At 45.8% G+C, this 23,660-nt stretch overlaps 3 protein-coding genes and 1 pseudogene across 7 annotated transcripts; 3 read left to right on the plus strand and 1 right to left on the minus strand.

Moving 5' to 3' along the window:
• Nucleotides 1-527: 527 nt before the first annotated feature.
• LOC136491915 (pentatricopeptide repeat-containing protein At3g24000, mitochondrial-like) lies at nt 528-4,939 on the plus strand (annotated as a pseudogene).
• Nucleotides 4,940-8,334: 3,395 nt separating this feature from the next.
• LOC136491925 (uncharacterized) lies at nt 8,335-10,025 on the minus strand. Its single transcript, XM_066488125.1, has 4 exons — nt 9,751-10,025; nt 9,561-9,664; nt 9,391-9,475; nt 8,335-8,662 (listed from the first exon to the last, which is right to left on the minus strand). Exons 1-4 carry the CDS (start codon nt 9,958-9,960, stop codon nt 8,573-8,575), a joined length of 489 nt encoding a protein of 162 aa, XP_066344222.1. The 5' UTR covers nt 9,961-10,025; the 3' UTR covers nt 8,335-8,572.
• A 5,263-nt stretch (nt 10,026-15,288) lies between these two features.
• LOC136539622 (protein NRT1/ PTR FAMILY 8.3-like) lies at nt 15,289-18,871 on the plus strand. The gene is made up of 5 exons (XM_066531584.1): nt 15,289-15,452; nt 15,810-15,873; nt 16,027-16,244; nt 16,331-16,887; nt 17,860-18,871. The coding sequence occupies exons 1-5, from the start codon at nt 15,387-15,389 to the stop codon at nt 18,659-18,661; spliced, it is 1,707 nt and encodes a 568-aa protein (XP_066387681.1). The 5' UTR covers nt 15,289-15,386; the 3' UTR covers nt 18,662-18,871.
• Nucleotides 18,872-19,001: 130 nt separating this feature from the next.
• LOC136539584 (protein NRT1/ PTR FAMILY 8.3-like) lies at nt 19,002-23,079 on the plus strand. Of its 5 annotated transcripts, none has more exons than XM_066531551.1 (4): nt 19,002-20,152; nt 20,884-21,022; nt 21,093-21,310; nt 21,422-23,079. In XM_066531551.1, exons 1-4 carry the CDS (start codon nt 20,060-20,062, stop codon nt 22,802-22,804), a joined length of 1,833 nt encoding a protein of 610 aa, XP_066387648.1. In that variant the 5' UTR covers nt 19,002-20,059; the 3' UTR covers nt 22,805-23,079. The 5 variants fall into 5 exon arrangements, with proteins under 5 accessions (XP_066387648.1, XP_066387663.1, XP_066387654.1 ...); XM_066531566.1 differs by lacking the exon at nt 19,002-20,152 and adding an exon at nt 20,174-20,630; XM_066531557.1 differs by lacking the exon at nt 19,002-20,152 and adding an exon at nt 20,636-20,770.
• Nucleotides 23,080-23,660: the final 581 nt, after the last annotated feature.

Consider the following 23,660-nt stretch of genomic DNA (forward strand, 5'->3'; position numbering starts at 1 on the left):
GATAATTTGTATCTCAGCTTTTTGATAATGTATACATATACATCATTTATAGATTTCTCGCCAAAAAAACATCATTTGCAGATGCACGCTGTTCATTGACTTGCTGTCCGATTTTATGGGTCACTAGCAGGTGACCCCGCGCTTTGCGCGGGTAACAGTGGGGGAAAAAAGATCTGTATTGTGCCGATAAAAAAAAATTCATAAAAACCCGTTACTGTTCATAGTAGCCCGGTACTGTTCATAAAACCCGTCACTGTTCACAGAAACCCGTTACTGTTCATCACGAAAACGGGCGCGTGTTCGCTGTGCCGGTAACAGTGATCTGTGAGACGGACGGAAGGCCGGTAACAGTGATCTGTGAGACGGACGGAAGGCCGGCGGTTGCACGCTCTTTATATAGATGTATAGATGCCGTGCTGGGCTCCGTGGGCCGCGCGATTCGAGGTTTCCTATCGCACGGAGGACCGGACGGATATACGGATTCTTCTTCACTTCTCCCTCCTTTTTTTTTTTTTTGACGGAAAAAGGGAAAAGGAAACGAAACTGGCCAGGCGCTACGCCACAACGCGGCCGCGGCCGAGGCCACGCCTCGCCGCGCGCCGCCTCTCCGCCGCCGCGGCTCCATGCCCCCTCGAACCACCGCATCCTTCCGTGCCCCTGCCTCCTGCTCCACATGCGTCGTCGCCCTTCCACCCCCTCGCAACCCACCCGCACCCAGCCATCGCAGCGTTCCCGCACACCGGCTTCTCCCACCTCGCCAACCACCCGCTCCTCGCCCGCGCCGTCCACGCCCTCGCCATCCGCCGCGCTCTCCCGCTCAGTGCCTTCCACCGCAACACCCTTCTTGCCTTCTATTTCCGTCAAGGCTCCTCCCCTGCTGCGGCCCTCCACCTGTTCGATGAGATGCCGCACCGGACGTCTTCCTCCTGGTACACCGCTGTCTCCGGCTGCGTGCGCTGCGGCCTCGAATCCACGGCCTTCACCCTGCTGCGGGTCATGCGGGAGCGTGACGTCCCGCTCAGCGGCTTCGCGCTCGCCAGCCTCGTCACGGCCTGCGAGCACCGGGGCTGGCAGGAGGGCGCGGCGTGCGGCGCCGCCATCCACGCGCTCACTCACAAGGCGGGGCTCATGGGGAACGTCTACATCGGGACTGCGCTCCTACACCTCTATGGCTCCCGTGGGCTCGTCTCGAATGCCCAGAGACTGTTCTGGGAGATGCCTCAGCGGAACGTTGTTTCTTGGACAGCGCTCATGGTGGCATTGTCGTCAAACGGGTGCATGGAAGAGGCATTGGTAGCCTATCGTCGGATGAGGAAGGAAGGGGTTATGTGCAATGCGAATGCATTGGCTACGGTGGTCAGCTTGTGTGGGTCACTTGAGGATGAGGCGACTGGGCTTCAGGTCACAGCCCATGTCGTGGTCTCTGGCCTTCTGACCCATGTTTCAGTGGCAAATTCGCTTATCACCATGTTTGGGAACCTCAGGAGGGTGCAGGATGCGGAGAGGCTCTTTGATCGGACGGAGGAGCGTGACCGTATATCATGGAACGCGATGATATCCATGTACTCGCATGAAGAAGTCTACAGCAAATGCTTTATGGTACTTTCAGATATGCGTCATGGTGGAAGTGAGGCCTGATGTGACGACTCTGTGCAGCTTGGTATCTGTCTGTGCCTCATCGGATCTTGTTGCCCTGGGAAGTGGGATTCACTCCCTGTGTGTCACCAGTGGTCTGCATTCTTCTGTTCCACTTATTAATGCCCTGGTTAATATGTATTCTGCAGCTGGGAAATTGGATGAGGCAGAGTCTCTGTTCTGGAACATGAGCAGACGGGATGTAATATCATGGAACACTATGATTTCATCTTATGTGCAGAGTAATAGCTGTGTTGCAGCATTGGAAACATTGGATCAGTTACTCCAAACTGATGAAGGTCCACCAAACTACATGACATTTTCCAGTGCTCTAGGAGCATGTTCAAGTCCAGAAGCCTTGATGAATGGCAGAACAATTCATGCCATGATATTGCAGCGGAGTCTTCAGAACATCCTACTGATTGGTAATTCTCTTCTGACAATGTACAGTAAATGCAATTCTATGGAAGAAGCGGAGAGAGTATTTCAGTCAATGCCATGTTATGATGTTGTTAGTTGCAATGTGCTTACTGGGGGCTATGCAACACTGGAGGATGTTGCAAACGCAATGCGTGTGTTTTCTTGGATGAGGAGTACCAGGATAAAGCCAAATTATATCACAATGATAAATCTCCAGGGCACATTTAAATCTTCAGGTGATTTGCACAGTTATGGAATGCCACTGCATGCTTACATAACACAGACTGGATTATTATCAGATGAGTACATTACAAACTCATTGATCACAATGTATGCAACCTGTGGTGATTTAGAATCTAGTACTAATATATTCTGCAGAATCAACAATAAAAGTGCCATTTCCTGGAACGCCATCATAGCTGCCAATGTACGGCATGGCCGCGGAGAGGAAGCTCTAAAGCTCGTCATGGATTCACGGCATGCTGGAAATAAACTTGATCGTTTTTGTCTAGCTGAATGTTTGTCATCCAGTGCAAGCTTGGCATCATTAGAAGAAGGCATGCAGCTCCATGGCCTTAGTGTGAAAAGCGGGCTAGATTATGATAGTCACGTTGTTAATGCTGCAGTGGATATGTATGGGAAATGTGGAAAGATGGATTGTATGTTGAAAATGCTGCCTGATCCTGCCTGTCGGCCTACGCAATGCTGGAACACATTGATATCAGGTTATGCAAGATATGGCTGTTTCAAGGAAGCTGAGGATACAGTTCAAGCACATGGTCTCAATGGGGCAAAAGCCAGACTATGTGACATTTGTTGCTCTCCTCTCAGCTTGTAGTCATGCTGGTCTAATAGACAAGGGCATGCATTACTATAACTCTATGGTACCTACATTTGGTGTTTCTCCTGGAATTAAACATTGTGTTTGCATAGTGGATCTCCTTGGGCGTTTGGGACGATTTGCAGAGGCAGAAAAATTTATTGATGAAATGCCAGTCTTGCCAAATGACCTAATATGGAGGAGTTTGTTGTCATCAAGTAGAACCCACAAAAATCTGGATATTGGGAGGAAAGCTGGCGAAGAATCTCCTTGAATTGGACCCATTTGATGACTCAGCTTATGTTCTTTTGTCAAACTTATATGCTACAAATGCAAGATGGTTAGATGTTGACAAATTGAGAAGTCACATGAAGAGTATTAAGTTAAACAAAAGACCTGCCTGCAGCTGGCTTAAGTTGAAGAATGAGGTGAGCACCTTTGGTATAGGTGACCGGAGTCATATGTGCGCAGAACAGATCTATGCTAAGTTGGATGAAATCTTGCTAAAGCTCAGAGAAGTAGGTTATGTCGCTGATACCTCATCTGCACTACATGATACGGATGAAGAGCAAAAAGAGCAGAACCTTTGGAACCACAGCGAGAAGCTTGCATTGGCATATGGGCTTCTTGTTGTGCCAGAAGGATCTACAATAAGGATATTCAAGAATCTCAGGGTCTGTGCAGACTGCCATTTGGTATTTAAGCTGGTTAGCATGGTTTTTCACAGGGAAATTGTTCTGAGAGATCCTTACAGGTTCCACCAATTCAAACATGGGTCATGCTCATGTTCAGATTTTTGGTGAGATAGTCATACAACAATTACAAATCGATCCCTGCTTGTCAATTTCTCTACTAGTTCTTCTGGGTAACTATTTCTCCTCCTTCAATTTCTTTTAGCAATATATTGATTCCTGAATTAGGATTGTGATCGATCCATAATATTGTAGCAGTATCATGTGCAACTTCTTTTGGCTGTCGCCGGCCAACCAAGGTGACCTCTCGGACGTCGTCCAGGGCCTCACCACCATCAACTGCCAGCCACTCCTGCCCCAACCGTCTGCGCCCATGGGTCATGGACTCATGGACTCATGGTGCCCCCATCATCTGTCAGAGTAAGAGGAGCTGCTGATGTAAGGCCGATTGTACTTCGTTGACACGATCATGATGAAGCGCACTACAGTTGCAGCGGCAGCTGGTGCACGGCAATGGTGGCTGCGGCTCATGCTGGAAAGCAATAATGGCTGCGCTTGACACCGATAGTATCAGAATCCATGATGCATAGGTGCTTGAGATCATGCTGCCTTGTGTCCACAGAACATCCTGAGGCAAAGGGACTACCAATTCCTCAATGCTAAACCCATATCCGGTCCTCAGCCACAGCTGTGCGCTTCCAGCTTCGTCCAGAGGGAAGATGAGGTCCCATACTGGACGAGCAACCTGGACATGGCTATGGCTCCTCAGCCTCATTCCCCGGCAATAGTGCGAAGGTCTTTATCATTTTTTTTTGGAAAGAACCTGTATCATATTATTAGTACTTTGCATGATCATTTTTTAGTTTATTATACTTTGCATTAACATAATTGCACGTGCATGGTACGGTGTCATAAGAAGAGATCGCATGACATATAAGCTTGTCATATCCTATGGTGTCATAGGAAGAGCCAAATGCCGAAGGTGGTGTTCATCCCCGCGCTGATGGCCACACCGGTGGTGGGCGAGCGGCCGAGCAGGAGCGACGAGGTGGTGGTGCCCTCGGACAGGCGGAGGGCATGCTCGTCATCACATACACGACTACATGACTAGGGATGAAAGTGTGTGGATAGTTCTCCGCTCTGATCCTAATCCGAATATTAAAGATATGAAGAAAAACTTTTAATATCCATGCGAGATACCGATAATCCTAATCTAATTGTGTACTGATGCGAAGTAGGATATGGAATTGAAAAAATCTGGTGGATATGCAAATTCTGTGTAGCGATGTTTAAAATAGGATATCTGATAATTTCTATCACTAGTCTAATAACTAGATGAATTTAGGATTTAAAAAACGCTTGTTAATTGAGAACTCTTATTTTGTGATGGATTTGTTTTATGTTTTGAACTTTTGAATTGATAACTTGTTGTCTGTTATTACTTATCAGAAATGCTTAGGCTCGGACGTCAATTGCCTCCGTTGGTGGGCTGCGACGCCAACCTGAACCAACATAAACGGCCCAACACTCCACTGCGCTTGCTTAATTGAGAATTGTTCATTTCCTCAAAAAAAACTGAGAATCGTTCAGTCAATCCACTCCAGAAACAAAGACCAAACCATAGCATCCACTTGTCGAGTTCTAGCTGCCGTGGCATGGTCCACGGCAACCCCTCCGACGCGGCATTATTTGCTGTGATCGACCACCTGCCTACCTTCATCCTTCCTCTCCACCATACTTGAGCACCGCCGCATGGCTTCTTCCCTCTCCACCGTGCTCACCAACTGATGTGTGTGGTTTCCATTCTGCATCGCGCCCTCGCCTGCTTCCATCCCTCTCTGGCGGCAACTCACGCTAGGAGTGGTGACCAATCGGCCTTTCCCTCTCTCCGTCTCCATGGCGCCCGGTCCGCTGCCTCCCTCGATGACGGTCTCCAGCAGTGATGCGTACAAGATTGGGTAGGGGTGACTCCCCCAGTAGAGGCGAGTCCCCTAGCAGGGGTGACTCCCCTAGTATTGGCTACGATGACGGTGGTTAGGATGTAGATTTATGGAATCGGTCGTTCCCTCACTCTGTGTTGCGTCGTACGGAAGAAGGATGAAAACTGCATGTTGCAAGAGTATGTTTCGTGTTTCAGATGTTTCAGAGGTATGTTGTAAGTGTTGTATATCAATGTTGCAAAAATAGATCGGGATGTTGCACATGTTGTAATGGCTATACACGTATATTTTCAAGTGTATGTTCCAAATGTTTTATCTGTTCCAGACGTATGTTGCAAGTGTTTTATCTGGATGTTGCAAAAGTAGATCTGAATGTTGCATATACATGCATGTTGCAAGCATATGTTTCAAGTGTTTTAAGTGATTCATACGTATGTTTGCAAGTGTTTCATCTAGATGTTGCATATATTTGCAATGATTTTCAAATGTTTTTCAGGTGTTTTCGTAAATATTTCAGACACTTGTTTCAAGTGTTTCCATCTGTCTTCTTTTGTACTCCCTCTGTCTCGTTTTAATAGTCATTTTAGCTTTCAACCTGGTGCAACGAAGATTCTTTGGGCCTGGAGGACGTTGCGTGACAGTGAATGTAGACATTTTACTGCAGTGCTAGAACGACTATTAAAACGGGACTGAGGGAGTGTGTTGCTACTGTTGCATCTGGATGTTTCAAAAGTAAATTAGGTGTTGCACATGAGATTCGCGTGGGAAGCGGCTGGCGGTGTGGACGGCGTTTGGGGTGGCGCGAGCCCACTGCAGGTGCGCTCGCTCGTGAGCTCGACGCGCTAGGCGCTCGCGAGCTCCCTGTGCGGGCACCGTCCGGACGTTAGCAAGTCCGATTACTTATTGGTAATAAATTAACATGTGTGTCAATACATTGCTAATAAAGTGTCAATGACAAATTATTGTCTATCGCTTGCTGTTGGCTCTTTAAAATTAATTTTTGAGAAATATATAATTTTCTACATATGCACATATTACTCGACTATGATGCATGCGCCCGCCTCTATATAATTTTTGAGGAAAAAAAACATGCGCCCGCCTCTGATGCATGTGTCCAGCTACAAAAAAAGGCGCAGTTTTTTTTTCCTCTCAAATTTGCTTCGCCGTTTTTTTTCTAGGGGCAAAAACGTCTTTTTAACGACCAGTTAACACCGTTAGCTAACGGATTTGACGGCGGTGTCAAATTAGAAACGAAAGTTGAAGTGAGTGTCAAATAGGGAACGAAGAAAATTTCAGGGTCAAGAAAGGAACGACTCATTTTCCCAGTATCAAATAAGGAATTCTCTCCTATAAATACTATAGTTTCACGCTACCTTTTTTTCCCAAGTGCAAGCTGAGTCATACACAAAGTTGCACAATTATACATAGGGCAATAAAGAATTAGTCATACATATACACATAGCAACATACTTACATAAACAATTAGATCTTAAATATATAGCTCTCACATGAATAAATGCCATTGCATATTATAATTGACGAAGACACTCATTTCTTATATTAAAATCCTCCTCATCTGCTCCACGCCAAAGCACAGATCTAAGGCTAGCCTAGCTCACGGGGGCTACGGTGCCGCTGTGTATGGGTGGGATAAATGTTCGGAGGTTTTCTCGACCTGTATGAGAAGATCTTCTTCTTAAGCACAATGCCCAGAGCTGTCTTATCCCGTAGGTTGAGTTTTTTTTTTTTTAACCTATCACCAATCCGGGCTGCTGCTGAATCATGGTGTTGTCTTCTGAGCCTATCCTGGCCTCCTGGACATGTTTGCACCCTAACATCTCGCGTGCCTCCGACTTGCACCTACAAATCCTATCCTGATTTTTTTATTTACAGTTTCATTAGGGGGTGTTCGGTTACTATTGGAAAATTTTAGTCCCTGTCCCATCGGATGTTTGGACACATGTATGAAGTATTAAATATAGACGAAAAAAATAACTAATTGCACAGATTGTGGCTAATTTGCGAGACGAATTTTTTAAGCCTAATTAATCCATGATTTGACAATGTGGTGCTACAGTAAATATGTGCTAATGACAGATTAATTAGGCTTAATAAATTCGTCTCGTAAATTAGTCTCCATCTATGTAATTAGTTTTATAATTAACTCATATTTAGTTCTCCTAAATAACATCCGAACGTCCAATGTGACATGGACTAAAATTTAGTGCATGAAACCAAACACCCCCTTACTCTCTTGTGTATGCAGCATCTAGTACTGCCTATTTCACTCTACAGGTAGCCTTTATTTTGCCTTTTCATTTTTAAATTGAAGGATCCCTGACCTGTTAATGTAGTTACCAAGAGGGGAAAAGGCCGCCGTAGTCAGATTTCTTCTACTGTGGATGATTGTTAGATACGTGCTCAAAATCAAAACAACTGGAGCTGAAGAAACACTCTCAAAATTAACTTGTCTAGGATGACTAAACATATTAATTTGCAAATTCATAAACTCAATCTGTCACTTCCATCTCACAGAATGCATTAGTCCCTCTTTAGATAGTCTTCCGCACCAATTCCATATCCAGAAATAACATTCATATCCCACCAGAAGGCTCCGTACCAAAAGGATTGCAGTAACATCACTGCAAAACCAACACAACCATAGTAACAAACTTTACTGGGCACAGCTTCAGAAAAGTAGCAAATTATCCACTAAATTCCCACATCAAAACTACCAACAAAAAAATATAGCCACTGGATGTTCCAGAGCTTTTTATTTGCTGGCAGCTATTTACTCTGATGATGAGTTTCTCTCCGATTGTGTGCATAACAGAATGCAGTGCAAATTTATATCAGCTACATTTGCAGAAAACAAACGGCTTCTTATCAGTGTCTGAACAGATGAGATAATGAGAGCACAGCATCTGAATACAATGCATCATATGACAAAAGCAAGTATTTAGTCCATGGAGACTCCAGCGTTTACAATCGAGATGCAGCGGTTGGCAGTCAGTATCAGTTAACTAGTTTTCCATGCCAAACTCTGCTATGTCTTTCTTCATTTCCTACCCACAGAAGTTGAGCTTCTTTATAACTTTTGCATAGGCCAAATGCACCAAGGCTGGTTTCCGAAGTCTTCGTTTGGCCGCCTTAGACTGAAACACCACGATTCACAAATTAAAACGTTTAACCAACTTTATGATGTATAAATGCATTAGTGGTGAATGCAATTATGAGCAATGCCAACTATCTTTATAAGACAGAGTGTGAATGTGCTCTGACAGTTTTCACAATTGCAAAGAAGAATCAAAATAGACTGGAAATGAGTATGCTTCTACTTTACAGGTCTACAACAGAAAATGCAGCCTAAGTAGATTCAGTGTACTTTGTTAACAATTAGACAAGTTACTGCTTCAAGTTGCAGGGCAAGGAATAGATATTCTATGAAGTGCTCAACTTGATTTGTGCTGGAGATCAATTACACTATATCACATAATAGGAGAAACTAGTAGATATATATTCCATGATTCCATCAAATACAGGTATTTTCCAATTATGCTGTACTGAATACCTATTCGAAAGCATGTTTTGTTTAACTAAATAGTATAGTAAATGAAAATCATTCCTGCCAATACAATTATCAAGGCACTCAATATGCTAGATTTGAAAATCTGTGCCACTCACTCCAATGTTCTACTTTAGTGAACTGTACAGACAAGTCAATTTAGTTTCATGGTGCAAATAATAAGGATTGCTGAACGCAGTGTTCAGTTTGGTGTGGTTCACAGTGCATGGCAATCAATACCAGTCAATACGTCAAGCTAGTAGCATTGCTGTCATTGGTAAAGAAAAACATGGTCACTAAAATAGTCTGAAAATGTACCTTGAGGTGTGCATTGTGGCGCTTGCCGGCCCTCCACCTGCGGACCTGTCCGTCTTTCATGGTTCTGAATCTAAACTTCATGGACCTAGCAATAAAAGCATAAAATTAGCTGCCTGAGGTGCCCGCCGAGAAGGTAAGGAAGGCACAAGGGAAAAGAATGGGGCGATTACGAGGGGGCCTTGATCTTGTATTTCTTGACTTTGGATTTGGTGGGCGTGAGCGGCGCGCGCGATCTCTCCTTGGCGTAGTGCCGCACCTGCTGATGATGCGCCGACTACGCGACACCGTCCACGCAGGCAATCAGCATTATAAGGCGGTAGAAAATCAAACCAAATGAGATGAGCCGAGACGAAAGCTCACCGGAGGGCCGAAGGAAGAAGCGATGGCCGGGTGAAAGAACCCCTGGAGAGAGTGGTGCCTGCGACAGGACAAGGAGAAAGGGACGGTGAAGGAGGGAGATTTAGGTATCAGGAGTAGCGGCAGCGGACGGGCATGGGAGGCGACGGCGGAGGTGGACGACGAGACGACGCGGCGGCCGAAGCCGCCGGCGGCGCACCACCACCGCCGCATCGATCTGCACCTCTCTGTCTCAGGTTTCTGTGTGTGTGTTTGGCGGGCCTAGGGTTCCTCCATTTCGTTATGCCATGTTGATCCATTCTTTGCTTTGGAGCCCATCGAACTTTGAGCACAAGGGCCTGTTTCATTTGGTTTGGCCCGATTTTTCTCACCTCAGCCTAGACCCGCCACCGCAAAAGGGTGTTGTTATCTTTGCTTAACTGTTGAAACTGTTTTTTTTTTCTTTAATCCTTCGTTGATACATGTTGCAGTAGATTTTGCCTGTTTATTCTACATCGATTGTAGTAATTGTTTTACATTTTATCTTCTACTACAAGGCCACCTTTCGTTAACATAGTTGGATTTCATGTTATTTATGGTGAGTTGAAGCTAAGGAGACTACATCCTACTAGCCTTATAGACTTATCAGTACAATCTCAACCAACCGGATGACTATCAACTGAAAAACAAAATGCTTAGAAAAGTTGCTTTTCTCCCTTTGGCCATGATAACGATACTCCCTCAGTTCAAAATTATAAGTCATTCCAACTTTCTTGGAGAGTCAAAGCATCACGAGTTTGACCAAAACTTCACTAGTTTGACCAATACTTTTACTAGATTAGAGGGAGAGCAAACAAAAAAGCACTAACTACATTTAACAAAACTAATTAGAGAGCATAATGTGAGGACAAACTAGATGTTTGATAGGCAAATAATAAAATAAAAGAAACAAAGGAGGTGGAGAAAATAACAAAAGACCAATTTTTAATTATGTTAAATGCTATTAGAGAAAAAAATTAAGTACAAATATCATCATTAACTAGCTAATTGGAACGTTAAGTAGCAAACTAAGGAGTGTATTATGGGGGGCATAGAAATGTTGGGGTTGCCTAGCCCCCCTCGGCCCCCTTTCCCTCCACCACTGGTAGTGATAGTGAGGATAAGGAGCCCTTCAAAGGAGGAATTCATAGAGCTATTACAACAGACCCATTCCCTCATAAACAAGAAGAGGGAGGAGTTCAAGTAATTGTGCAAGAAGCACGAGGCCCTTGATCAATCCCTTGAGGAGCACTTGGCTACTCTTAAAACTCATGAAAAGTTGAAGGAGGCTCACTCTTTTCTTCTTGCACAAAAGAAGGAGCCTATTAAAATAGCAAGTGTAGGAGTAACTTGTGATATTTTTGATGAATCTATTTGTGCTCCTATTCTTGTTGTCGCTAACTCTTCTTGTAGCACTACCAAGAAGGGTTGATATTGTTTCTATAAATTTAATTAACCTTAAGAAGATTTGGCTTAGTTTAAATATAGAATTTACAATTTTTTAGGATAGAGGAAAATGTATTCTAAAATGCAAGATACCTTTACTAGTTTTATTTTATAAGTAAAAAACTAGGTTTTATCAAGTTTACCAAAGATACATTAACACATTTGATAAAAAAAAGATAAATTAACACCTAACAATAAATAAATATATAAAAAAAATTACAGTTACATTATTATATAGCAAAAAGAGTGAAATGCATGGTGCATACTATCTTTTTTCATATTCTTATTGAGATACATGTGATCATTTGCCACCTGTATTGTTTGTAGTTCATTTGAAGAGCAAACTTTGAATGAATCACTCGAAAAAGTTGAAGAACCTACCCCGATCGTTTAGACCCAAATAAAAGATATAGAAAATGTTTAAAACCCACGTGCATTTTTTACTCTAAGGCCTTGTTTAGTTCCTCCCCAAAACTTTACACCATATCACATCGAATATTTAAACACATGCATGGAGTATTAAATATAGACTAAAAATAACTAATTATACAGATTGCGACTACTTTGCGAGACGAATCATTTAAGCCTAATTAGTTCCTGATTTGACAACAACACATGTGCTAGTGATAGATTAATTAGGTTTAATAAATTCATCTCATGGTTTACTGATTGATTCTGTAATTTATTTTTTTTATTAGTATCCAAACACCTAACGCGACACCCCATGTAAAATATCCGATGTGATACCCCCACTTTACCTTGAACCTAAACACCACCTAAAAACACGTTTCATGGGAAGGAGTACGAATGCTTTGCCTGTGTCGCAGTTAGTATGGTTTGTGGTCTGAAGAGCTCCTTCGTCGTCGCATCATGCCAATGATGTCATGTCAGCAGTGATGGGGGGAGGCCGCGAATTGATGGTAGAGCAAGCTGTTGGGGGACACCGACGGGGGAAGACGACGACGGAATAAGAGATTGAGAGTCCAGCCGGCGGGTGCGATGTCCCTTTTTGTCAGCCTCTCAGCTGTCAACCCCCGCGTGCAGTGCATGTTCCTCCTCTGCCACAGGGGTGGGGGTGGGGGTGGGGCTGGGTGAGGTGGACGACTAATTCGTCCGATTCAGCCCCCGCGGGCAATCGGCTGGTCAGGCTCGGTGGAAGAACTAGAGTGCTGGAGGTCATGCTCGTGCTCGGCGAGGCCAATTAATCATGCTCGTGCTCGGCGAGGCCAATTATTATATTAATTATAGTTGGGGCTCCATACGTGCTTGGCCTCCTTCCCTTCTTCTGCCCTCTGACAAAATGCTTAGAAAAGTTGCTTTTCTCCCTTTGGCCATGATAATGATACTCTCTCAGTTCTAAATTATAAGTCATTCGAACTTTCTTGGAGAGTCAAAGCATCACGAGTTTGACCAAAACTTTACTAGTTTGACCAATACTTTTACTAGATTAGAGGGAGAGCAAACAAAAAAGCACTAACTACATTTAACAAAACTAATTAGAGAGCATACTGTGAGGGCAAACTAGATGTTTGATAGGCAAATAATAAAATAAAAGAAACAAAGGAGGTGGAGAAAATAACAAAAGACCAATTTTTAATTATGTTAAATGCTATTAGAGAAAATAATTTAAGTACAAATATCATCATTAACTAGCTAATTGGAACGTTAAGTAGTAAACTAAGGAGTGTATTATGGGGGGCATAGAAATGTTGGGGTTGCCTAGCCCCCTCAGCCCCCTTCCCTCCACCACTGGTAGTGATAGTGAGGATGAAGAGCCCTTCAAAGGAGGAATTCATAGAGCTATTACAACAGATCCATTCCCTCATGAACAAGAAGAGGGAGGAGTTCAAGTAACTGTGCAAGAGGCACAAGGCTCTTGATCAATCCCTTGAGGAGCACTTGGCTACTCTTAAAACTCATGAAAAGTTGAAGGAGGCTCACTCTTTTCTTCTTGCACAAAAGAAGGAGCCTATTAAAATAGCAAGTGTAGGAGTAACTTGTAATCTTTTTGATGAATCTATTTGTGCTCCTATTCTTGTTGCCGCTAACTCTTCTTGTAGCACTACCAAGAAGGGTTGATATTGTTTCTATAAATTTAATTAACCTTAAGAAAATTTGGCTTAGTTTAAATATAGAATTTATATGTTTTTAGGATAGAGGAAAATATATTCTAAAATGCAAGATACCTTTACTAGTTTTATTTTATAAGTAAAAAACTATGTTTTATCAAGTTTACCAAAGATACATTAACACCTTTGATAAAAAAAAGATACATTAACATCTACAAATAAATAAATGTATAAAAAATTTACAGTTACATTATTATATAGCAAAAAGAGTGAAATGCATGGTGCATACTATCTTTTTTTTTTCATATTCTTATTGAGATACATGTGATCATTTGCCACCTGTATTGTTTGTAGTTCATTTGAAGAGTAAACTTTGAACGAATCACTCTAAAAAGTTGAAGAACCTACCCCGATCGTTTAGACCCAAATAAAAGATATAGAAAATGTTTAAAAACCACGTGCATGTTTTGCTATTAGGCCTTGTTTAGTTTTTTCCCAAAACTTTACACCCTATTACATTGAATGTTTAGACAGAGTATTAAATATAAACTAAAAATAATTAATTGTACAGATTACGACTACTTTGCGAGACGAATCATTGAAGCCTGATTAGTCCATAATTTGATAATAAAATGCTACAGTACACATGTGTCAGCGACAGATTAATTATGCTTAATAAATTTATCTCATGGTTTTCTGATGAATTCTATAATTTATTTTTTTATTAGTATCAAACACCTCACCCAAGTAAATATCCAATGCGATTCCTCCACTCTACCCACTGAATCTAAGGGCCCGTTTAGATGGCGAAATTTTTTGCAAAATGACAATGTAGCGCTTTTCGTTGTTATTTGGCAATTAGTGTCCAATCATAGTCTAATTAGGCTTAAAAGATTAGTTTCGTGAATTTCGTCTAAACTGTGTAATTAGTTTTATTTTTTATTTATATTTAATGCTTTATGCATGCGTCCAAAGATTTGATGTGACGAGGAATCTTGAAAAATTTGGCATTTTGGAACCGAACTAAACTGGACCTAAACACACCTAAAAACGCGTTTCATGGGAAGGAGTACGAATGGTTTGCCAGTATCGCAGTTAGGTATGGTTTGTGGTCTGAAGAGCTCCTTCGTCGTCGCATCATGCCAATGATGTCATGTCAGCAGTGACGGGGGAGGCCGCGAATTGATGGTAGAGCAAGCTGTTGGGGGACACCGACGGGGGGAAGACGACGACGGTACGAGAGATTGAGTCCAGCCGGCGGGGGTGCGATGTCCCTTTTTGTCAGCCTCTCAGCCGTCAGCCCCCGTGTGCGGTGCCTGTTCCTCCTCTGCCACAGGGGTGGGGGTGGGGGTGGGTGAGGTGGACGACTAATAATTCGTCTTCCGATTCACCCCCCGCGGGCAATCGACTGGTCGGGTTCGGTGGAAGAACTAGGGCCATGTTTAGTGATGCCGGATTCGGCGCCGCCCGATTCGACGTTACTGTAGCTAACTGTTCAATCGTTCATTAATTAGGTTTAAAATATTCGTCTCGTAAAGTATAACTAAACTGAACAATTAGTTTTTGATTTCATCAATATTTAATATTCCATACATATACCACAAATTTGATGTGACGGAGAATCTTCTTTTTGTATAGTGTCAAATTCAGGAAATACGGGGAACTAGACATGGCCTAGAGTGCTGGAGGTCACCCTCATGCTCGGCGAGGCCAATTATTATATTAATTATAGTTGGGGCTCCATACGTGCTTGGGCCATTGTTTAGATTGAAGAAAATTTTAACCCGATAAATAGTAGTATTTTCGTCTTATTTGGTAAATATTGTCTAATCGTAGACCAACTAAGCTCAAAAGATTCATATCGTGATTTCCAACTAAACTGTGCAATTAGTTATTTTTTTTATCTATATTTAATGCTCCATGCAAACGTCTAAAAATTGATATAATGGAGAGAGAGTGAAAAAACAAAAACTTTGAAGGGAACTAAACAAGGCCCTGGCCTCCTTCCCTTCTTCTGCCCTTGCTTGGACCTACACCTGGAGTAGCAACCTCCCTTCTCCGTGGAAGAAGAGGAGGTAGCTCGCTCAGGCGCCACCGGCCGCCGCGATGGATGCGGAGACCGGAGATACCCGGTCTCCCCTGCTGCCGCACCACCTTCCCAGCCAGACGCAGGTAACTGAATCCCCCAATCCCCTCCGCCCTCCTCCTTGTTCGCGTCTCCCGGTTCGATTCATCCTTGCTACAGTTCTACTGCTGCTCTGCTTCTTCACTGGAGTACATGTATTTGTTCATCTACCACGGCTTAATTTGTAGTGTCCGAAACTCCGAATGAATTGGATCTTATGTTTAACCAAACCATGCTTGCTGATATTTACTCTTCTTAATATTGCTATGTATGGTTCATTGGTTCAGAAAGAAAGAAAGAAAGAAAAAACAAACACGACTTGTTGTTTTCTTTCACCAATACTCTCCATGCTTTGTTTCCTCGTTTCAGTCCCACAACATGGTGATTTCTTTTTCTCCCTGCAGGTTTCCTCAGCGAATCAGCACTATAACAAGCCCTTCAGCTGGAAGGCCCCAGCCATTATTTTGGGTATGTCTCATCTCATCTTAACACAACCATACGTTAAGCACTAAGCAGTGTACTCACATGCCTGTCATGTCCTTGCATTATGTTCAGTTCACTATCGTAAATGTTATCTACCAAGCTGTTTGTCTAACCACTCGTGCTACTTTGTGATCCCAGGCTTCGAATTCTTGGAGAGCGTTGCTTACTCTGGTATAGCACTCAACTTGGTCGTATATCTTGGAACCGTCCTCCATGGAACCACTGCCTCCAATGCTGCAACCGTTGATGCGTGGAATGGTGCCACGTTTCTTACACCGGTCCTTGGAGCCTTTCTAGCTGATACATACTGGGGAAAGTACAAGACCGCAGCTATCTCTATAATATTCTATGTCGTTGTAAGTGCAGGCACCATCTTCATACAGTACTAATCCTCTTCCGCTATGTGCCCCGTCTTATGTTCATAACAATTGTCTGCAAATAGGGCTTGCTCATAATTACTGCCTCTGCTCTCATACCATCCCTACGGCCTGCCTTATGTGAAGGCGGTTCTTGCCCTCCTGCAACAGGGTTTCAGTATTTTGTGCTCTTTGGTTCATTGTACCTCATTTCCATTGGTACGGGGGGCGTCAAGTCAGCTTTACTTCCCCTCGGAGCGGATCAATACAATGATGCAAACCCCGAAGAGAGTAAAAGCAAACAATTGTTCTTCAGTTGGTTCTTCATGGCTGTCAACCTCGGAGTGTTCATCTCTGGCACTGTTCTTGTCTGGATACAGCAGAATGTTGCCTGGTCTCTTGGATTTGGCATCTCCTCGATATGCCTTGTTATCGCCGCAGTTGCCTTTTTGGTTGGAACACCGTTTTACAGGGTTCAACTTCCAACTGGGAGCCCACTCAAGAGTATAGTAATGGTGTTTGTTGCCTCTTTTAAGAAGAGAAGAGTGGCGCTTCCTGCTGATAGCACGCTGTTGTTTGAAGGGGATGACGCTGAATCGAGCAGCATAGTGCCAAACAAATTAGAACACACTGATGAATTCAGGTATACCTATCACTTTGTCCCGATAATGGACTTCAGAGCTAGCATAGCAGGAAAAGTTGACTTAAATTTACACTTTAGTTTAATTGCTTCATTACCTATATACAAAGAGTAAAGAGGCATTTGAAAGATAGACAGGGTCTAATCTCGCTACTGCTCACCAGAACCTGCAATTATGCAGGACTGAAACTTTGTATGATGAAAGAAAGCATGTCTTGGCCAAAAATAAATACAAAATTATTGGAAGAAGTCAACAACTCTGAAATGCTCCTCTGAATTATGTGATTTGAGCAATAAAATGACTATTCTAGATGTGGACCCTAGACCTGAAAGTTTACACCATACCGCATATAGTTTTGAAATCCCATGAACAAAAGGTATCTTATGAACTGTTATGTTTGAAATACAGGTCTGGTGTTTTTTGGTGGGGTGGGGGGTACCCATGCTAGTCATCTTATTTTTCGAATCAACTCCTAAATGTACCTTGAGTTGAGAACAAAATATTTTTCTGGATCTCAAAAGTTTGCTTCACTGTACTGGAAATAGCTTCAAAATCATGTGAAGAAAGTAGCTGATAAAACTGTTATATGTTCTGAAAAGATGAACTCTAATATAGATGGGCCTGTTGGAGAAAGATAATACCCAGGCAACTCAATTGAAGATACAATGTAGCCCTGTTTGCATATGGGATTGAATTAATGTCTCTCTCCTAACTGTGGTGGACATTTCTTTGTCATATTAAATGCTCTCTCCTAACTGTGATTGACATATTTTTTGCCATCTTCTGTTAGATAAGGCCTATTCCTTTCTCATCCTAGAACTACATATTTTCTTGATCGGTTGAGGCATTTTCCTCTTGAAGATAAGATTTTGTTTAGCGCCATGTTATGGACTCTTTTTTGTAAATTGATTGATGTACTTTCTGTAATCCTTTGTTTGTAATTCTGCTAAGCATATCTGAACTCATCCATTCAGGTGCTTAGATAAGGCTGCTGTGGTTGTAGAGGACCAAGAGACGAAGGACAGACATCGCACATGGCTACTATGTACCGCAACCCAGGTGGAGGAAGTGAAGATTCTGATCCGGATGCTTCCAATATGGTTCACCTGTGTCTTCTATTCGGCTGCAATGAGCCAGACTGCTACTACTTTCGTTCAGCAGGGGAACGCGATGAACACTACGATTGGATCCTTCTCCGTGCCCGCTGCCTCTATGAACTCTGCCGAGGTGATCTTCATGCTTGTCTGGGTTGTGTTCCAGGACAGCATCGTCATCCCGATAGCCAGGAGGTACACCGGGAACCCGATGGGACTGACGCTGCTTCAGCGGATGGGCGTCGGGCGGTTGCTGGCGATCCCATCTCTGGCAGCAGCAGCACTGGTGGAGACTTGGAGACTGCGCAGTGTGAGGGCCGGGCATAACCTGAGCATCGGGTGGCAGCTCCCGCAGTTTGTGATCCTGGCCTGCTCCGACGTGTTCTGTGGCATCGCGCAGCTGGAGTTCTTCTATGCGGAGGCGCCTGCGTCGATGCGCAGCCTGTGCTCGGCGTTCCAGTTCCTGGCCATGTCGCTGGCGTACTACGTGAACACGCTGGTGGTCTCATTGGTGGCGGCCGTGACCACGGCCTGGGGCGGCCAGGGCTGGCTCCCCGCTGACCTCAACGACGGCCACCTGGACTACTACTTCTGGCTGTGGACAGGGATCAGTGTGGTGAACTATGTCGTATACACGGCATTTGCAAGGGGTTATACGGTCAAGAAGGTTGTCTGTCAGTAAGGTTCCAGACTCTCTGTACTGCATGTATCCTACTGTATTTTGCAGTGTACACTACTCCGGAACCAAGACTTTTGTTGTTTCATTTGAATGCATGGACCTCTGTACTAGCCTACTAGGATGATCCATCGTACTGTCTTGCCTTACGATTTGCATAAATATTTTTCATGGAAAAAGGAAGAGAATTGGTATGCATAATATGCTGATTTGGTTGTTGTGTTGGTACCAGGTGATTGGGTGTTTCTTTGCCTGATGTAACTTTGCAACTTCCTTTGCTCTGTTTAATCTGATGGAACTGGGCAGCTGAGATTGAGATCTCATGTCCCCTGACTGGTAGAAAAGGAGCGAGCATTACTTTATTTGTTGCTTTACTTGTGCAGCCCGTGGTGTTCATCTATCTTTTCATTAGTTCAATGAGCTGAACTTTTTTGGACAAGTGGATTTTTTTCATGCATTTGCTTCATCTTCTACGCAAGAGCTTAGGCATTGTTTTTGTGCACAGTTGCAGGCTTTCATCTGGTTGAGCCTTTGTTTTGCGCAAACACCATGCGCGCCCGAGGCAAGTTGGGCGATTGATTCCAGTTGACCTGAGGAGCTGCACACAGCTATGTGGTCAGCATTGACTTGGTGGCCGCCATGGCACAGTGGATGGCTAGTTGTAAGAGTGTTTGTAGATAAACTAACGGTGTGCAGTGTAGTGTATTCACGAGTTCAATGAAGTCACACGATGTGCCTGCCTGTCACCAGCATTTGCAGGCATTGATACCCCACACTCGGATTTGTTTAAGCAACTGAAGGCTCGGATCTTTCTTTAATCCCTTTCGAGAAGGGATCGAGTAGGAGTAGTAGGCCAGGCTGCAGTTGTTATCGCCGGAAGTGACAAGGTGGTTGCGCTAAGCAGCAGCAACTGGACATGTGACTGACAACGTGAGGTCGTTCGGTTCGGCCTGGGCTTTGCGAGCTGCCTGTCAGTGCCAGCCCAGCCGGTTTTTCAGATGATGGAGCGAGCCTACTGTATTTTGCTGCTGTCTGGTTTTATTTTGCGAGCTGCTGACGGGAGAGATGGCAGTCTTTATTCAGAGGAACTAAGGAAGCGCGGACTTTCTGCTGTCAGATGAGAGGGGCACGAGCTTCAACTGCCGTTGGTTGCGCTGTACCTAGCCACGTACTCTGCTTGCAAAGGAGGAGATGGACCGGTCGATAGATGGATGGTCACTTGTTCATATTCTTCTTTTTTGCCTTTCTTTCAGCTGATGAGCTAGCTATGCTGCCCCCGCTCCCCTTGAGTCACCTGTAAGGGATAGGATAGCCGAGGAGAGGGAAGCTGACCCTGACGTCGACGCGTCTCCAAGATTTCGTGTGCTGGGGTTGCTGGGCTCCCACAACTACCATTTCAGTCCCATGGGCGGCTGTAGCGGTGGCGGCAGGAGGAGCCGTGTGGGCGCGGGTGCGGCCGAGACCGGGGTCGGCGGCCCCCTGCTTCCGGAGACGCAGGTACTGACTGACTGACTACTCATGCCATTCTCCTCCTCCTCGCTGTTCTACTCTGGCTGGCAATTTGATGGCCACCCATCAATCCAGTTACTAGTTGCCTTGGTTGGTTAATTTGTTGCCTTGATTATTGCCACCAGTCCTTGCATGCACGCCTGGTTGGATCCATCTGCGCTCCTAGCTGGATGGTGGTTGGCAGATGAGATGAGACGAGAGTGAGCGATAAGAGAGATCCTAGCCAAATGTTGCAACCGCCGCCGCCGCCGCCGCTGGCTGTCAGGCTTCCAATTTCGACGTCCTTTTTTTCCGCCTGGTTTTCTCCTTCCTACCCTTCTCGTCTTGCGCGTACGTGCGCTGTCTCTCACTCTGCTCCGGGCCTCCGACCCTGATGAGAATGAGATGAGATCACGCAAGGCAATGCGAATAAGGAGGGGAGAGCGATCGAGACGGCGACGATGACGCACCGCATGCTATCCGATCCGTACTTTCCTTTGACTCCTCGGTGCTGAGCTGCCTACTATATATTTAAATGAAGATGAAGAATCGAGATCATCCATGATCCGTATTCCTCCTCATTCACTGCCGCTGTTCCGCAGCCAGCGATCTGGTCGTCATCAGTCCGTGCGTGTCGCGTCTGTGGCCAGCATTGCATCTCGTATTCTCGTTTACAAGTTTCTACTAGGAGCAGAGCCAGCCTGAGACAATCCTTCTCATTCTCGTTCCTGTCCCCGCAGAGCGGCATGTCTCCCCCTCCCCCTGGCGGCTCCAATGGCCGCCGCCACCAGCAGGCGGTTTCGTCCATGGAATCCGGCGGCGACGCGTCGGCGGCGGCGAGGAAGCGCTTCACCTGGAAGGGCCCGGTAATCGTCCTAGGTAAGGAATCTGATCCCGATCCATGGCCTTCGATTCCGGAGGGCAGCTGTTGGTGACTTTTTCCATCCAGTCTTCGAGCTGCTGGAGAGCATCGCCTTCTCTGGCGTGGCGCTCAACCTGGTGGTGTACCTGGCCACGGTGCTGCACGGGAGCACCGCCTTCAACGCCGCCCACGTCGACACCTGGAACGGCACCACCTTCATCGTCCCCGTCATCGGCGCCTTCCTCGCCGACAGCTACTGGGGCAAGTACAGGACCATCCTCGCCTCCATCGTCTTCTACCTCGTGGTGAGTGGGTACAAGTAATTTATTGTGCGATTCAGGAATGCCTGCCTGACACTCAGATCACTCACTGAAATACTGAATGTCTGAATGCAACCAATTGTTGCCGAATGGCAGGGCCTGGTGCTCCTCACCGTGTCCGCCGCGATCCCGTCGCTGCGGCCCGCCACGGCGTGCCAGATGGGGGCGTCGTGCGCGCCGGCGACCAAGACGCAGTTCTCCGTCTTCTTCGCCGCGCTCTACCTCACCTCCGTCGGCACGGGAGGGGTCAAGTCCGCGCTGCTCCCCTTCGGGGCCGAGCAGTACGACGACGACGCCGACCGGCCGGAGCGGAAGCAGGCCTTCTTCAGCTGGTTCTTCGCCGCCATCAACCTGGGCATCTTCGTCGCCGGCACGCTCGTGTCGTGGCTGGAGCAGAACGTGTCGTGGGCGCTCGGCTTCGGCATCGGCACGGCCTGCTTCTTCGTGGCCGCGCTCGCCTTCGTGGCGGGCACGCCCTGCTACAGGGTGCAGATGCCGACCGGCAGCCCGCTCAAGGACATCATCAGGGTGCTCGTCGCCGCCTTCAGGAAGCGCAACGTCAGGATGGAACAGGACGACGGCGCTGCGGAGCTGCTGCACGAAGACGACGCCAACGACGACGGCGAGCAGCAGCGGCTGGCGCGCACCAAGGGCCTGCGGTGCCTTGACAAGGCTGCCGCGATCGTCGGCAAGGCGCAGGAGGGCGAATGGTCTCTGTGCACGGTGAGCGAGGTGGAGGGCGTCAAGATCCTGGTGCGGATGCTGCCCATCTGGGTGACGTGCGTGCTGTACGCGGCGTCGCTGGGGCAGATGACCACCACCTTCATCCAGCAGGGGATGGCCATGGACACGCGGCTGGGCGGGCGGTTCAAGGTGCCCGTGGCGTCGCTGGTGTCCGTGGAGGTGGTGTTCATGCTCCTCTGGGTGGTGCTGCACGACGCCGCCATCATCCCGGCGGCGCGGCGGCTGACGGGGCGCCCCGGCGGGCTGACGCAGCTGCAGCGCATGGGCGTGGGGCGGTTCCTGGTGGTGCTGGCCCTGGGGACGGCCGCGCTCGTCGAGAGGCGTCGGCTCCGCGTCATCCACGGCGGGAGTGGGCCGATGACCATCGCGTGGCAGGTGCCGCAGTTCGTGCTGGTGGCGGGCTCCGACGTCTTCTGCGGGATCGCGCAGCTGGAGTTCTTCTACGGGGAGGCCCCCGCCGCGATGCGCAGCATCTGCTCGGCCTTCTCCTTCCTGGCGCTGTCGCTGGGGTTCTACGTCAACTCGCTGGTGGTGACGCTGGTGGCGGCCGTGACGAAGCGGCCCGGATGGCTGGCGCCGGACCTCAATGCCGGCCACCTGGACTACTACTTCTGGCTCTGGACCATCATCAGCGTCGCCAACCTGCTGCTCTACATGGTGCTCGCCGCCCGGTACACGCCCAAGCAGGTCGCCGCCGCCGTGGAGCCGATGCGTTCCAGCAGCAGCGACGAATGATTAATTGGGCACATCGATCGAGTGCAACTTGATCCGCTTACTATACAGTGAACGAGACAGCGAGTGAATGATATGGTCGAGTAGGATACACTACACTATACACCTACACTAGCAGAAACATGGATGCTCCCCAGTTAACATTTCTTTCAGATCGACCTGTTATTAGATTGCGTTTAGTTCAGCTTCTGTAAAGTGCTTTTGTCGCTAAAAATAGAACCCCAATCAAATGGATAAAATCAGAAGCTGCTTCTTCAGAAGCCGCTAATTTCACAGCATTTTAGATCTTTGATTTTGGCTTTATGCTTTCTTTTTTTTTTTCAAATTTGTAGAAATAGAAAGATGTTTCATACTCCCTCTGTTCCAAATTATAAGTTGTTTTGACTTTTTTTTTAAACATCAACTTTGTTATGCATTTAGATATAATATAATTCTAAATGCATAACAAAGTTGTTCCAAATTATACATCAACTTATAATTCTAAATGCATTTAGATATAATATAATTCTAAATGCATAACAATTTTTTTTTATACATCAACTTTGCTCCAAATTATATAGCAAAATAGATGAAAAAAAAGTCAAAGCGATTTATAACTTAAAACCGAGGGAGTAGTTGTTTCGAGATAAACAGAGAGGGTAGATTTCATAGTTATTTTAACCACGCTAGCAGTAATGTCGTCGTCATTTGTACAAGTGACATGACACTGCTTAGGCCAGCTGTGCTGACACGCTGTGTTTGTGATCTTATTAGCAACAGTAGTGCTACCGCGGCAGAAAAAATCAAGCAGGGCCGTTGTGGTTGCGTGCAACTGCAATTTACATCCACAAATAGGACCGCTTAGGTTAGCAGGAAAGCA

This window comes from Miscanthus floridulus, chromosome 1, assembly GCF_019320115.1.
Source record: "Miscanthus floridulus cultivar M001 chromosome 1, ASM1932011v1, whole genome shotgun sequence".
NCBI lineage: Eukaryota > Viridiplantae > Streptophyta > Magnoliopsida > Poales > Poaceae > Miscanthus > Miscanthus floridulus.